At 45.6% G+C, this 14308-nt stretch overlaps 1 protein-coding gene and 1 pseudogene across 1 annotated transcript in view; one reads left to right on the top strand and one right to left on the bottom strand.

The window, feature by feature from the left end:
* Nucleotides 1-405: 405 nt before the first annotated feature.
* LOC118782896 lies at nt 406-2449 on the top strand (annotated as a pseudogene).
* Nucleotides 2450-12738: 10289 nt separating this feature from the next.
* LOC118783164 (WSC domain-containing protein 1) overlaps nt 12739-14308 on the bottom strand; it is a 29457-nt gene continuing 27887 nt past the window's right edge. The window contains exon 9 of the mRNA XM_036536880.1: nt 12739-14025. Within this exon, the coding sequence (XP_036392773.1) occupies nt 13673-14025 (353 nt within the window). The 3' untranslated portion in view covers nt 12739-13672. The remainder of the gene's footprint in view (nt 14026-14308) is intronic.

The raw sequence follows: 14308 nt of genomic DNA, 5'->3' as shown, positions 1-14308 counted from the left end.
GCTGACATTAACCACTGGTGCAAATCATGCTCAATATGTGCGGCGGTTAACCAAGGGAAGCCTGGTCGCACCAAACTCCGCAGACCAGAGCCCCCTAAAGGTCCCTGGGAATCCCTACAACTAGATTTCATTGGGCCATTGCCCAGTGCCAGAGGGGGGTATCGCTATTGCCTCGTGATAATTGACAAATTCTCCAAATGGGTGGAGGTCATCCCCACACGCAATAATACGGCACATACCGTAGCACGAGTACTAGCGAACCAAATAATTCCTCTCTGGGGGGCACCAACCCAAATCGAGTCAGATCAGGGAACCCACTTCACAGGGCAAATAATGAAAGATCTGTGCAAAATGCTAAACATCCAACAGAGATTTCACATCCCGTATAGACCCCAGAGCTCCGGGATGGTTGAACGCGTGAACCGCACCATCAAAGAGCACATTGCTAAGCAGGTAGCGCAGCATAAGAGGCAGTGGACTGACGCCCTGCCGACGGTACTAACAGTGTTGCGAGCTACTCCCTCTAAAGCTACAGGCATTAGTCCTTTTGAGCTAATGACTGGGAGAATAATGAAATTACCCATAGACCCAGAGATCTCACCCGCAGACCTGGGGCCTCTCATACTCGCAACACAGCAAACCGTCTTAACCAACCTGCAAGAACGGCTCAAGGTGCTACACGCGCATGCTGCCCTAAAGCAACAACAGTCCGACCGGATAAATGATACATTGTTTAATCCGGCCACTGAAAACAAATTTGCTGAAGGGGACATGGTCATGATCAGAGTCTTCGTCAAAGAGAATGCTTTTGCACCCCGTTGGCACGGACCTTATGAAGTAAAGGCCGTATGCAACAGCTGCATAGCAGTTCAGATAAGACGAAAACTAAGATGGTATCACATGACCCAATGCAAATTATTTCAGAGGCCATCCACCACATAGCGCATACATGTAAGTCTATGCGCCCATTCTGTCTTACAGACTGGCTGCTGCGATCCCATGGACACCAGATGCCAGAAGGGTCTTCGGGCCCACGTGTATCGAATTGGGACAGCAAGTGCAGCCCATGCACAACCTAGGTTGTGGAAGATGGGTGTGGAGGCATTTTAAGGGGCCAATCACAGAAAATGCAATCACAATCCCAACGAGAGAACCAGCTTTATGGCCTCCCGGTGTAGCACCGGACCCCGATTGCATCGCACAAATCTGCTGCAAATCAGGTTCCACCCGTCTTCCCATCCAGACAATCACAGGGCACACATCAATCGACAAAGTTAACTCTAACCGCACCCTCTGGTACCAGCTAGAGGAGTATAATGATAAAGGTACTGGTGGTCTCACTGTCATACACGACCAAAACAACAACGGCCGAGATCCTAAGAAATGTTATAACACAAAGGACCTAAGGTCAGCCCTATATAAATGCATTCATACAGGACCACATAATTCCACACATATGGAATACACCACACTACTGTTCAACCTGACTTCTTCCCCTACAGTTGAACGCAACTTAATTTGGTCAACATGTTACATTTGCATAGGTGGTTTGCATCAAGCCAGATGAAAACCATCTACTATGCAGAACTCTTTAAGAACTATAATGCTATACAATGGTGATGAATGCAATGGTTGTATAGGATTCTATGCAACCTTTCCCTTTATACATCCTGATCAAGTATTTCTGAATTCAACAACCATACGCTCCCTAGGAGTGGTGATAAAAAATCAGATCATTAAGTGGGATCATCTTACTGGCTATATTGCTATAAAAGGTACGACATCCCTCTTTACTACTCGCAACTGTTGCCATGAAACATCCAGTTATATCATATGTACTTGCAATACCTTACAACCTCTGTCATACAATAACACAAAATTGCTCAATGTACGATCATTGCATGGGTATGCAGATGCTGTACAGGTGTCACACACACAGTGGTGTGTCGTCAGTGAAATGAACTCCTTCTCCTACGGAGGGTTGACCTGCCCAGCCAACCACACGTTCTGCCTCGAGGTGACTGAAGACTTCACCATGGGACAGATAAACATCCTAGGGAGAGTGCCGATGGACACTGAGACCTCCCCTTGGTGGGAGGACACCTTTTATGAAGAAAGTACCCACATCCTAACGGACGCCATGGAGCTTGTCCAACGGATGGTCCAAGAAACGGGCTACCACCTTTACCAAGCGCAGGTTGAAATAAACCTGGCCAAACAAACAGCCAAGATTCTGACCAGCGCTTCCACCCTCTCTGCCCAATACGCCTACACCTGGTGGGATTGGGTGTATAGAGGGTGCGTCATCGTCAGCATCCTCATCCTCTGCATCACAATCATCCAATGCTGTTACTTCAGGCGACTCATCCACTCCGTGCGCACAGCTACACGCACCACCTTGGCTCTAGGTCCCCTACAGCTACCACCACTGTCGCTGCTGGGTTCCTGAGGGGGGACTGTAAGGTGGGAATGGGAGACGCCTGACAACATACGGACTGTGGCACACTAAAATAAGGGACTGTTGCTCAAGTAAGCAGTCTTGGGCCATAAAAGACAAGGAATGTGTCCCCACTCCTCCACACCAAGGAACTATACGACAGGATGGGTCACCAGGGGGTAAAGAGAGTCAGAGGGCACGGGATCTTGATGATCCCAAAACTCTCAGGGACCCTTCCTCCTGACCAGTGGTGAAACCCCAACCTGCAACTATCAGCTATTATGTCTGTATATTCTGTTTGGTTCAAGGTACACATGTCTTGTTTGGTCTCATTTTGATCCATACAATGCGAGTAGCAAAGGGGTGATAGTTCTATAACAGTAAAGGGTCTCCTAACCCTTAGTCTAAAAATCCGCTCAGCAAGATAATGAACACTAATGCACATGCCCCAAATAACGGGACAAGAATAAACACCGGCACCAATCAATAGCCAGATAAGGACAAAACCTAGTGGGGCTCTGTCCATGACCCCACCTCATGTGCTGACCAACTCCTTATGGTTTGGGTATATAAAGGGAAAGATTTCTTCACTCAGGGAGCCCGTCAGAACGGCCTCCTGCGCATTCAGCGTATAGCCATGTCACTCCGTGTAGGGAGCCCGTCAGAACGGCCTCCTGCGCATTAAGCATATAGCCATGTGACTCCGTATAGGGAGCACCGTTAGCACGGACTCCTGCGCATCAAGCGTATAGCCACGTGACTCCGCATTGGTAAGCTGTGTATATTTGCCATCATTTGCACTCTGCCATGCTGTTTACTGTAATGTGGGAATTTCTAATTGATTGGAATAATTTTAATTGGAACAGTTTGGATTAATAAAAATATTAGCCTTAACCTTTGTTTGTGATTTCTCATTTGGCCATTTCTAACGACGCACGTAGCAGGATTCGAGGTTTTTCCGTATGTTCTTGCCGTACCGCTCGAAACCCACTGATACTTACGCTCATAGTCAGTCTTAAGTATGGCACTATTCTGACGAGTCTGCAGTCCCTAGGTGGGCCGCCTAATGTATATTCTATAACTTAGAATATAATACGGCAGCGAGTTATATTAAATGTGCTGGTACGGTATCCTACGTCGTGGACTATGTAGCCTGATCACCTACAAGCCAAAGCGAACTAAGAATTCCTGGGATGCTAAGTAGAATTGGGAATTGGGGAACTAAAACGCAGGTTAGAACAAAATGGAGTCAGATTTGAGATATTTGATAGGCAGATTTTAACATCACTACTTCCAAAGACGCAAACGCACGCATCTGCCTTCAACAGCCACCACTTCCCTCATTGGTTGTGACTGGCTGTCCTACAGAACCATGAGAGAAACACCATGGTTAAAATTTCAACATGTGATGGATAACAATACCCATCATGCCTTAGCATGGTTCTTCATAAATACCAGTTTATGTTTAATATGCATATTAGTTTGCATGCTGTATCATTCTAACCCTCACATGAATTGCAATTGCCTCTATTCAGTCAAACCACATCACATTTAGTCCTTGACTTTGATCAGCACAGTGATGCAAGCATGACTTTATATGCTTATCATACCATGACTGAATTCTTCCTGTGTAAGACATGAAGTGGTAGCCATACTCTGGTTTAGATGTACAGAAAACCTGCTTGTGCAGAGAGGTTTGGGGGAGTTTTCCCTTCACTGTGTTGAAGGCTTTTTGCAGCATGTGGAGAAACATTTTCCTTGATATTGTACTTATTTTTCCTGAGAGTTTCTTCCTGACTGATATTTTCACTGATCCCCAAATTGCTGCTGTCAGGCAGAGACGTGAGATCCTGTGCTTTTCTCTTCCTCAGCACGCTCAATAAACACACGCACTCGCACAAACAACACATTAGCACATTGTGTGCAAATACGGATGGATCCTCTCTCCCCCTTATGAAAGTAATTTAGAGCACTTTCCGAGGCAATTTATATTTGTAAGGCAAGTAGAGTTCTGGCCTGTAGGCGTAAACAGCAGCATACAACATTAACGCTCAGGGAGGAAACGAGCCTAACTCCCTACATTAGACAGGCCCCCAGGCCCACACCACCCTCTCCTTTACCCATCCCCTGCTCCTCTCACGCCTCACTGAGAGCTCTGGGGCTGGTAATGTGCCTGAAACCTTACACGCCCCAAACCACCAGCTTCAGAGAGAGTTGGATTTTACCGTGTCTTTTCTTCTTTGATGTCTGCCTTATTCCATTTTGACTTCATATCACCAGCTTCAGAGAGATATTGTTTCACCATCATCCTCAGAAAGAGGTTATTTCATTGTCATTTCTTTTTTTACCTTCACCTTCTTCTACATCCACCTCAAACCACCAGCTTCAGTGATTATTTCACCACCATCTCCAGTCGTTATTTTACCACCAGCTTCAGAGAGAGATTATTTCACCACCAGCTTCAAAGAGATTATTTCACCACCAGCTTCAGAGAGAGATTATTTCACTGTGCTGTTTCTTCTTTGACTGCCACCCTTTAACATGTCATTCTCTGGATCAGCATCAACCTGCTGGCTGCATTCTTGTGATTGTTCGCCTGTTTGTTCGTTGTAGTGGTTAGGCACCCAGACTTGACCACAAAGTTTCAAGGGCACTGACATAGTATCCCCTGAGCAAGGTACCTCACCTTCATTACTTTCAAATGTTTAGTCATATAAATGGATAATATATGGCTAGACATATTGAGTTACATGTCATGCTGAATGGGCGACATAGGGTGTCTGCTGTGAAGAGAAAAACATAATACATGAGGCTGTGGAGTTTAGAAACAAAACTCAGCCTGTGAGTGATGGATATATCGCCCCCTGGAGGGAGAGTATTACTAGTTCCCTTAACTGGGAACCTTGGTCTTTAGCTCTGGGAGTTAACTCTCATGTAAATCTTTTGGTCTTCAGTTTGCTGTCAGAAACCTGTAGCATGCTGAACCCCGTTAGAGTGGCACCAGACTCCCTCTTGAGATGAACAATAGCAGTTTGCTTTGTACTTGCTTTGTTTCAGCTCTGCAGTAGCTATTCTGCGCTGTTTTTAATACCCTCAATTGCTGTCTTTAAAGATGTAATCTGAATGAGATGACACCAGACCCACTTTGCCAGCCAGTTATTTTAAATTACAGGAATTGTGATTTCTAGTTCAGGCCTTCGGATGAGTGACAGCGGTGGTTTGTAAGCATTATTATGCAGTGCCTATCCACAGAATGACCCAAAAAAATGGACTGAGGATGATGCTTCAGCATTTCCTTTTGGCTGGACATTTGTGCAGGCAGAATGTCTTGGCTTCAACAATATGTGCCAACAATATGTGAAGTATGTGCTGTTCTTTTTTTTCAAACTAGAGCTTTACTAAAATGATGCTAATCTGTGCAGTGTGCCAGTGTCTCCTTAGGGCGCAGATTAGTGTGGAGAATGGCCCTGTCTGTGTTTGGGCTGGACCAGCCAACACCCTATCATCACTGATCTCTCACATTCCACCTCCTGGGGCATTACCCTCTTTTTTTCTTTTGTCATTGTGAATCATTTTGAAGATCTCACTTGTCATTTTCGGAGATGCCAGAGCCAAATGAGCCAATCCAAGTATAGTCTGATGTGTGTAGTCCTGATGAACATAAATCTCAGATGGTGAATGTTTACAGTGTTGGTGGAATTACCTGAACTTAAAGTGGGAGTGGAATTACCTGAACCTAAAAAGTGGGCAAGCGGAATTATGATTGCCTGACTTTACTGAAGGATTTAAACAGTCTATTACCATATGCACATTATTGGGCTTGTTTGAGAAGAGAAGGTTCCTTTTGGCCCACTTGTTCCCACTTGTGAAAGTAATATTTCAACCCCTTGATTCTCCCGTTACTGGCACTTGAGTATATATGTGTGAGTGTGTAATTCTGTCTGCGCCCATGCTTATGAGTGAACATGAGTGTGTGTGTCTGTGAGTAAATGCACAATCTCTGTTTCACATTTTGATAGTCATTCCATACCAAGCCCGATTCTGAATGACTGGATGGGCTGCCTTGTCTCTCCCACCTAAACATCCCATTCAGCCATGTATTTTTACCATAGTTTGTGTAAGTCTGTTTGATCTTTGTTTCGTGTGAAACTGTGCTGGAACTTCAGATTAAATCCATCTATATCGGTGACAAAAAGGAAGTTTTCCAGAAGTCACAAAATGAGTCAATTAGAAAAGGTATTAAAAACTGCATGGAGGATAAAACATTACTATATTTTCTCTGGTGCAAAACCCAGTGTGGATTGTTTTACCATTGGAACAGCAGAGCTTTGTAATGTTTACAGCACTCATCTCTTGAGATTTAGTTTTTATTTTCTTTTGTCTGGAAGCAATGCTTTTTTTTCTTGCAGCATCACACTTTGCAGTAGGAACACTAAAATGCTGAAAACACAACAGCATGCGCGTACCACAGAGAAATTGCCTTTTAAATATTTCAGCCTCTCGATATTTCCATTTGACAGCTCAGACATTCAGGCTGTTCTTTTTGACGATTGAGACTGAAAAGAAAACAAAGAGAAGCTGTTAGAGGGCTCCACAGAGCAGAGTCTGTCTGTGTGCTGTCTGTTTGAGGCTGTGATGAAGCCTTCCTGCAGAGTGCTTATGTACTTTGGTATGGAGTTGGGGTGTCCAACCAAACACTCATTGACATTTCCAGATAGTATATAATTTTAATTCCAAGATGACCAAAATGGATAATAAGAACCTTTGTTAGTGAATGGTGCGGGAATTAGTGTGGCATGCTGGGAAAGCAGGTCTGCTGGTGGCTTTGGCTTGACTTGGAGTCCAGTCCTCCTGGGAAGCCAGTACATCAGTGCAGCCATAGGACCACAGTGAGAAGCTCCCCTTTGGAACTTGTGTAGCAGAAGGGGCCAGTCCTGGCTGAAAGGTAAGACCTGCAGGTAGGAGGAAAGGACCAAAAGGCGAAGAGAGGAGAGAAAATGGGATTTTCAGGCAACTGATGCAGTGGGAAGGAGAGGATAGTAGGCAGTTTATATACATCATTTGCTGGTCTGGATTTGTTTTGAGGAGAGTAGGTGTGGATATAGGAATTTCCTGTACTCCCTTATCAAGTTCAGTTAACCTCAGTATGACTTCCATTTCAAGCTCCAGTTAGATAAATGCTAAATAATTATGTAAACTGCTGATGCTCTTTCAGGGAGCAGCACCAGGTTAACTGGTGTGTTTAACTTATGTGTTAAAAGAATATATAGTAACTACTGCTATGTCTATGAGAATCCCTATGTTTGCAAGGGGTTTTGATACAGATCTCCTTGAGTATTTGATTAATTATGCCTGAAACAAATTGAGTGGAATGGATGAGGTAGAATATGCTTGAGTGAAAATTTGGTATAGAGTTTTTCTGATATTTTAAGGGACACATTACATATAAGCTATATTTATAGCACACTGGATTTGCTTGAGCTAGATGTGTAGCCAGGAGCGGTTCATAAAATTGTAATGATCTCCATTTATACATTTTAAGGATATTGATGGCTACTAAAATGTGAATGTAGTTATGTCTTTGAGTGTTGCTAATATTCCTGTTTGTTTGTAAGGAAGCACACGTACTACTGAATGTGACCTATATTCTATTTCCCTGGATTCATCTGGTATTTTGAAAACATACTCATGAACATTTGTTTTCATTTGCATGACTCAAATCATACTGAAATCATGTCAAATTTAAATCAGGCCCTTTTTTAATGTGAAATTGAGAACGAATGTTGAGACCTTGCCAATAATGCCAGAGGCGAATTTGGCTATTAAGAAAAACTACATGTAAAAAAGCACTTATTCAGAATGCTAAAATTCATTTCAGGAATTGTCCATATTTTGCCTCTGATATCGAAAGGGGAAACTTTGCCCTCATGATGCTATGATTTATTACACAGTTCTAATGTTTTTCATAGGGCATGTTTCCCGCCTTTCTGAGTGCACTCATTAAAGTCCAAGGACCAAGGTTCAGTGCAGCCTTCTCAAAAGACACACTAAGCTTGCAGGTCCATAAATGCTGAATTAACACACAATGTTAACATGCAGTTAGCCATTAGCACTGAGCTTTACGAGGTACTGAACTGCAGGTATGACATCCAACATTAGTCTTACACATCCCTGATAACCTGCTGTCCTTTAACATGTCATATGGCCATTTTGAAGACTGTTATAGGTCTTTAATGATCAGTGAATAAGGATGAGCTGCTATGATGAGCGTGTTCGGTTACGTCTGAATGCCCCTGATGAACGCCAGTGCTTAGTCTTTTTCTGGGAGCCAGATGCAGTCCGCTATGAAAGGGAGGGTGGAGCCGGGACATCAGAGCTGTCAGATTGATGGGGTCCCCCCCCCCCCCTCTGTACATGACAGCTCAGAGCATGTGTCACACACACTGAAATCTCAGTGAGGTTTTAAAAGATTTGCCAAAATGTGTGCAGTGCCTGCACCCAGCAAACAGGGCTGGTGATGGGCACAGATCTGAGGCTTTACAGAGCACCACAGCATCTAAGGAGTGGTGTACTGTAGAGTGGTGTGCTAGAGTGGAGACCGGCCCATTAATGCAGTATAGCTTCCTCCCTGCTTAGAGGACAAGCAGCACGAAAATGCTTTGAGATGCTCTGGGATTCCCTCATCTCTCCCATTTCTCAGAGTGACACACACATGCAGACAAATGCAGAGCAGGCTCTTAAAAAGAGATGTTAACAGACACATGGATTTAGTGACTTATTGTACAACAGACTGCTGCTAAATGAACCGGAGCCCTCCCCTCTTGGATTCGGTGCATGTGTACAAGCAGCATTGGGCTTTCCTCACACAACAAATCCAGTTCATCTGAGCTTCCAGGGAAAGCAGTGGAATGGTAATAGGGTTTGGACACACACCATCAGCAGATCTCAGAGCGGGGCTGTTGTCCCGTAACATCTGAATCAAGTGAGATCTGAATTTTTGTCACTGCGCCCCCTGCTGATCAGCTATTGCCCAGGCTGGAGGGGTGGATGCACAAGCTGTGGCATTTCTGCTTTGAATGTAGTGCTCACACACCTGCAGTAGCTGACTCATGATGGCTGCAGTTTGCCCTGTGCCCTGTCCTTACCAGAATTGCATTGAGATGAATGATTTCAACATGAGTCTGTGGGTTGCTCCATGAGCACTACTGGGAAGTCTACCCATGAGAAATCAGTCAGTGGAAGTAACATCAAGCTGTTCCATCAGGTAACAGAGAAAATGGCAACAGAGGAAGTTGTTTTGAAGACACCATCAACTACAATGAAATGCAATCTTCTCAAAATGAAGAGAAATCACACCTTTATGTGGACGCCCTGTAGGAGGAAGCGGAACAGCTGGAACTGGCCACATGCAAGGCCACATGAACACCTTATCTGTCTCATCTCACCTGTGTCTAGTCTTGGTGATGTACTCCTGATCTGTCTACCGCCAAGACAGTTGGTGGTGTGGAGTGATGGTTTTTTGCCGGGTGGTCGGTGATGTAGAAGGCTGCGTTGGTCGGTCACTGTTCAGTGGTGTATTACATCTTTGAAACAAAGCATGCGATCTGTGTTCTCTCCCTGAGGGGGTGGGGTCAGTTTCAGTTTGTCTGACTAATGAAGCATGAGGAAGAATGATTGTATGCTTGGTACGATTTTGTTTGTGAATTGAACTTGGCCCTTGCGACATTCAGTCAAATGGTCAAATTACGCCCTTCTCTTAACCCCCATCCCCCCAGGCCTCTTAAAGGTGTGTGGTTTGTGTGTGTGTGTGTGTGTGGTGTGTCTGCTTGTGTGTCTGTGTGTATGCCTGTGCGTGTGTGTGTTTGGTTGTGATCTGCATATTAAAAGCAAGGGTTACATTGTGGAGCTTCTGTGTTCAGACATGGCAGACACTGCTTTCGATAGGTGCTGCTTTCGATGGGTACCTATAGCAGCAGTAGTTCACCTTCAGTCTCGTTTCCATGGTTGCGATCACAACACATCAGATGTCATCAGTAAACTTCCACCCATGGCTCCTGTGTAGCATATATAACATCATAATTTCTTTCCATGCATGATGAATAGAATGCTGCCTGTCAATTGTTAAGTCGTGTAATATAGGGATTTGTCACTAAATAATGCTTTGTATTTGTCCATTTGAAAGATACATATCAGCATCCCTAAGAGAGGGGAGGGTGTGTGTGTTTTTGTATGAATATTTTGTGTGTGTGTGTATTTCTGTGTGTATGTGTGTGTGCTGTGGGTGCGAAGTATAGACACATTTGAAAAAAGATCACAGTTAGAAGGTGTGCTTCATAGCATGTATTTTTAAAGGTGTTAATTACAGTGCACAGGAGACATCGAGGGAAGCTGCTCTGCTCACACAGGAAACTGAAGAGACCAGGAACCGGAGCTTTTGTGTCTTTAGTAAAATACGTGTGTCTTTAGTGACAGAATGACAGTTCGATACCCTTCAGTATGTCTGGCTCCAGAAATCAGCTCCACAGTCCTCCACAACAAGAGAGAAAAACCATTTCCCATTCTACACTCAGTGAGTGTCCCCTGAATCAAACCGAACAGTTTAATCTTACTGTAGGTAAAGGAATGAGCTTTACACACACACACAGAGAGAGAGAGAGAGAGAGAGAAACGCAATCTACAACATGTGCTGAATAATGAAATTCCTCTCACTTTGAAATTCATCTGTGTGGGTGGCTGCAAATGGCACATCGACCTAACGCTGGAACTCTCCGTAAGTCATAGAGGAGAAATCGATTACCATTGACCCTGTACTTTGGCACTATATATATAGGAGTGTGGTACGAGTGTGTGGTAGCCACTTTTTGAGTCACTGTGGGAAAACCGTTACCATGCAAAGCCTTAAGCCTAAAATGACAACTTCCTCCTGGCTGAACTTCCCCCGGGGCGAACAGATTCGCTAGCGCCTCCTTCGGTTACACGCAGAGTAAATGAGTTAGATCATGTGATGGTCTTGAGACCAGCAGTATGTGCGGCTTTAAGATGGGTGTTGTGCTGTGTGGATTTGTGGTGACAGACTTTGTAATTTTGACTTCATACCTGAAGCCCAACATCAGAAAACTGATATCATGACTGCATTCACAGGACTGATATCTCCCCTCTCATTTTAACATTGTACATTAAAGCGCCCTTCAACCTGTGTAATGACATATTTATGTTTATAGGATTATATTACAGAATTTATTATGTTTGTCATAGCATTTAATACATATGTATTATATTACAGTATTATCACACCACACCGTCACCCTACTGTACAAGCATACCTTGTGACACAGCACCTACTGCACTTACATCGTACTGGCTAATGTAATTACATATGCAAACCAACTTAATATCTATACTTATTACATAGTACTTACAGATGTAATTACACAGGTAGAGGGTCGCTAATGTGAAGTGAGACGTGACTCTAGCCCAGCAGCTCCAGGCTAAAGACAGACAAAGTTCTAGAGACAGACTCCATTCTCCCTGAAAAATAATAAATAATAATAAGTAAATAATAAGCCCACTATTTATGTTAGAGTGAATGAGCTAGTGTGTTGAGCGTTTCCATCTGAGCACGTGCAGGTACACAGACCCCTTCAGCCCAGCACTGCTGAAGAACACTGTGATGTCACTGCCCAGACACATCTCTGTCACAAGACAGCGTGCTAATCAGCTCAGCGTGAATTACCACTAGTCCGCCTGTGGCCACCTGGGAGGGACACGCCCATCTCACAGCGACACGCACACAAGGGAAGTTAAGGGGACAAATCTCCGGTCTCTCCTGGTCTCCCCCTGCTCACTCCCCCTGCTCACTCACTTTTGCTTTACCTATGACTCTCTCTGTGCTTTCATCTTTTATCTCTCTATCGCTCTCGTCTCCCTCCGTTTCATTTTTTGCTGTGCGCTCTCTCTTTCCTCTCCCCCTCTCATGTCTGCATGTCTCTCTTCTGCCTTCTCTTTTGTTCGATTCTCCTCCTCCTCTGTTTCGCTCTCTATGTTGCTGCCTCTCTCTCCCTCTCCCTCTCTCTGTGGGTCTCTCATCCCTTCTCCTCTATCTTAATTCTGTTCGGTCTCCCTCTCCTCCCACCTCACATGAAGTGTCAGCAAAGCCCAGTGAAGCCCTGCCTTCTGACTGGATTACCCTGCAGGAGCGCGTCTCCTCTCGGCCTCGTCCTCCTGTCACCAGCCCCGGGGGCCGTCTGATGGACTTCCCACTCCACCGGAGCGTTCGCCAACAGTCCTGTCTGCGCCCGTCTCCATCTATTCCCACAGACATCCGACGTTCCTGACAATGCACCGCTCTCATAAAGATCACCCGTCAGGCAGGTTTATTTTCCAGAGCACCTGTACTACAGAGCGGGGTCTTTACCTGTGGGTGCAGCGTCACTACAACAGGCTCCTGAAGCAGCGTCACCTTGGCTGTCAAATTCTGATTCATTACATCATATAAAGTTGCCTACAGGACTGAGTAATACCCACGGCAACTAACCTGTGGTGGCTGTACCGTTCCAAACACACATGCAGTCTCCCTAATAGAAGTGACATTTCCGACACGTGTGTGCTCTCTCTGCAGCAGTGACGTTACAGTAACATGTGACATGCTGCTGTGCAGTGATGCACGTTACAGTAGACTCAGCTGGATGGGGACTGTTATGACAAGGGCATACAGAGTGGATATTATTGTCTTCAAAAAAAGTGAACAAAATGACATCTGTTGGCTGGGAATGTGTGAGGTTCAGAGCAGTAAGTGTTTGGGTGACGGTTTTCACTCGTGCGCACAGTACACAAAAGGACGTGCGAAAATGGAATTTCCGCCTGGCCGCTGATCGGAAGTGTTCTAATCAGGCAATGCCGTTGCCGGGATTATAGACTCTAATTTCTGTTAAATATTCCACACGCTGTTTCCGGCGACGCGACATGAGCTGTGCTGCACGAGTGAGGTGGAGGCATTCTGGAGGAGGAACACAGAGGGCGATGGCTGGTGAGAAAAGGAGACTAACGATCATGTATTAAAAAGCAGAAGCCCTCCGTCCTCTGGTCAGAGCGGTGAGCAGCTCCTCTGTGTCTGAGCTGTTCCTACAGACGGGGGGCTCTCCCCTGCTCTGTGGCAACCCGAATCTGGGGCGGGGCCGAGGCGTAAGCCCAGGGAGTCCTGTGAGGGAGCCAGGCGTGGCCAGGCACGGCCCCTCATCATCTGGGCAGGTACTGCTGAGGCAGGCCGGTGTGGTCGTGCTCCCTGAGGGCACGGTCCACGGTGCGGATGTACCCGTCGATCAGCACCTTCATTTCGGGGGTGAAGGGGTCGAAGGTGCGCTGCCGCGCCCCCGAGCGCTTGAAGTGGCCGTCCTGGTTGCTCTCAGCGCACAGCAGGCGCTCCTCTGAGGCGCTGGCATTTAGGAAAGAGGTGATGGCACGCAGCTGGGGGAAGAGCGCCCCCTGCAGCTCCTCGTAGTGCACCACCAGCACCCGCCGCCCGAAGCGCAGCCAGTCCAGCACGTGCGACGCCCACCAGGAGGCATAACTGCCCACAAACTCCGGCCACTCTGTGAGGGAGGGGGAGGGGCATGGGGGTCACATGATTTACATTTACATTTATTTATTTAGCAGACGCTTTTATCCAAAGCGACTTACAAAAGTGCATACAGCAAGTATAGCGACAGTACGGGGACAGGATGTGTACAGTTCCACAATGAGACAGTTCTCAGCTGAGAGCAAGGTCTGTTTGAGGACACAGTACTATTAGATGATGCGGAGCAAGCTCCCTGTAGCCACATATACATCTATCCACATATACAGCATACCTGAAAAACTGAACCACACCTGCTC

This window comes from Megalops cyprinoides, chromosome 9 (assembly GCF_013368585.1).
Source record: "Megalops cyprinoides isolate fMegCyp1 chromosome 9, fMegCyp1.pri, whole genome shotgun sequence".
Lineage (NCBI taxonomy): Eukaryota > Metazoa > Chordata > Actinopteri > Elopiformes > Megalopidae > Megalops > Megalops cyprinoides.
This window is presented reverse-complemented; position numbering and strand designations above follow the sequence as displayed.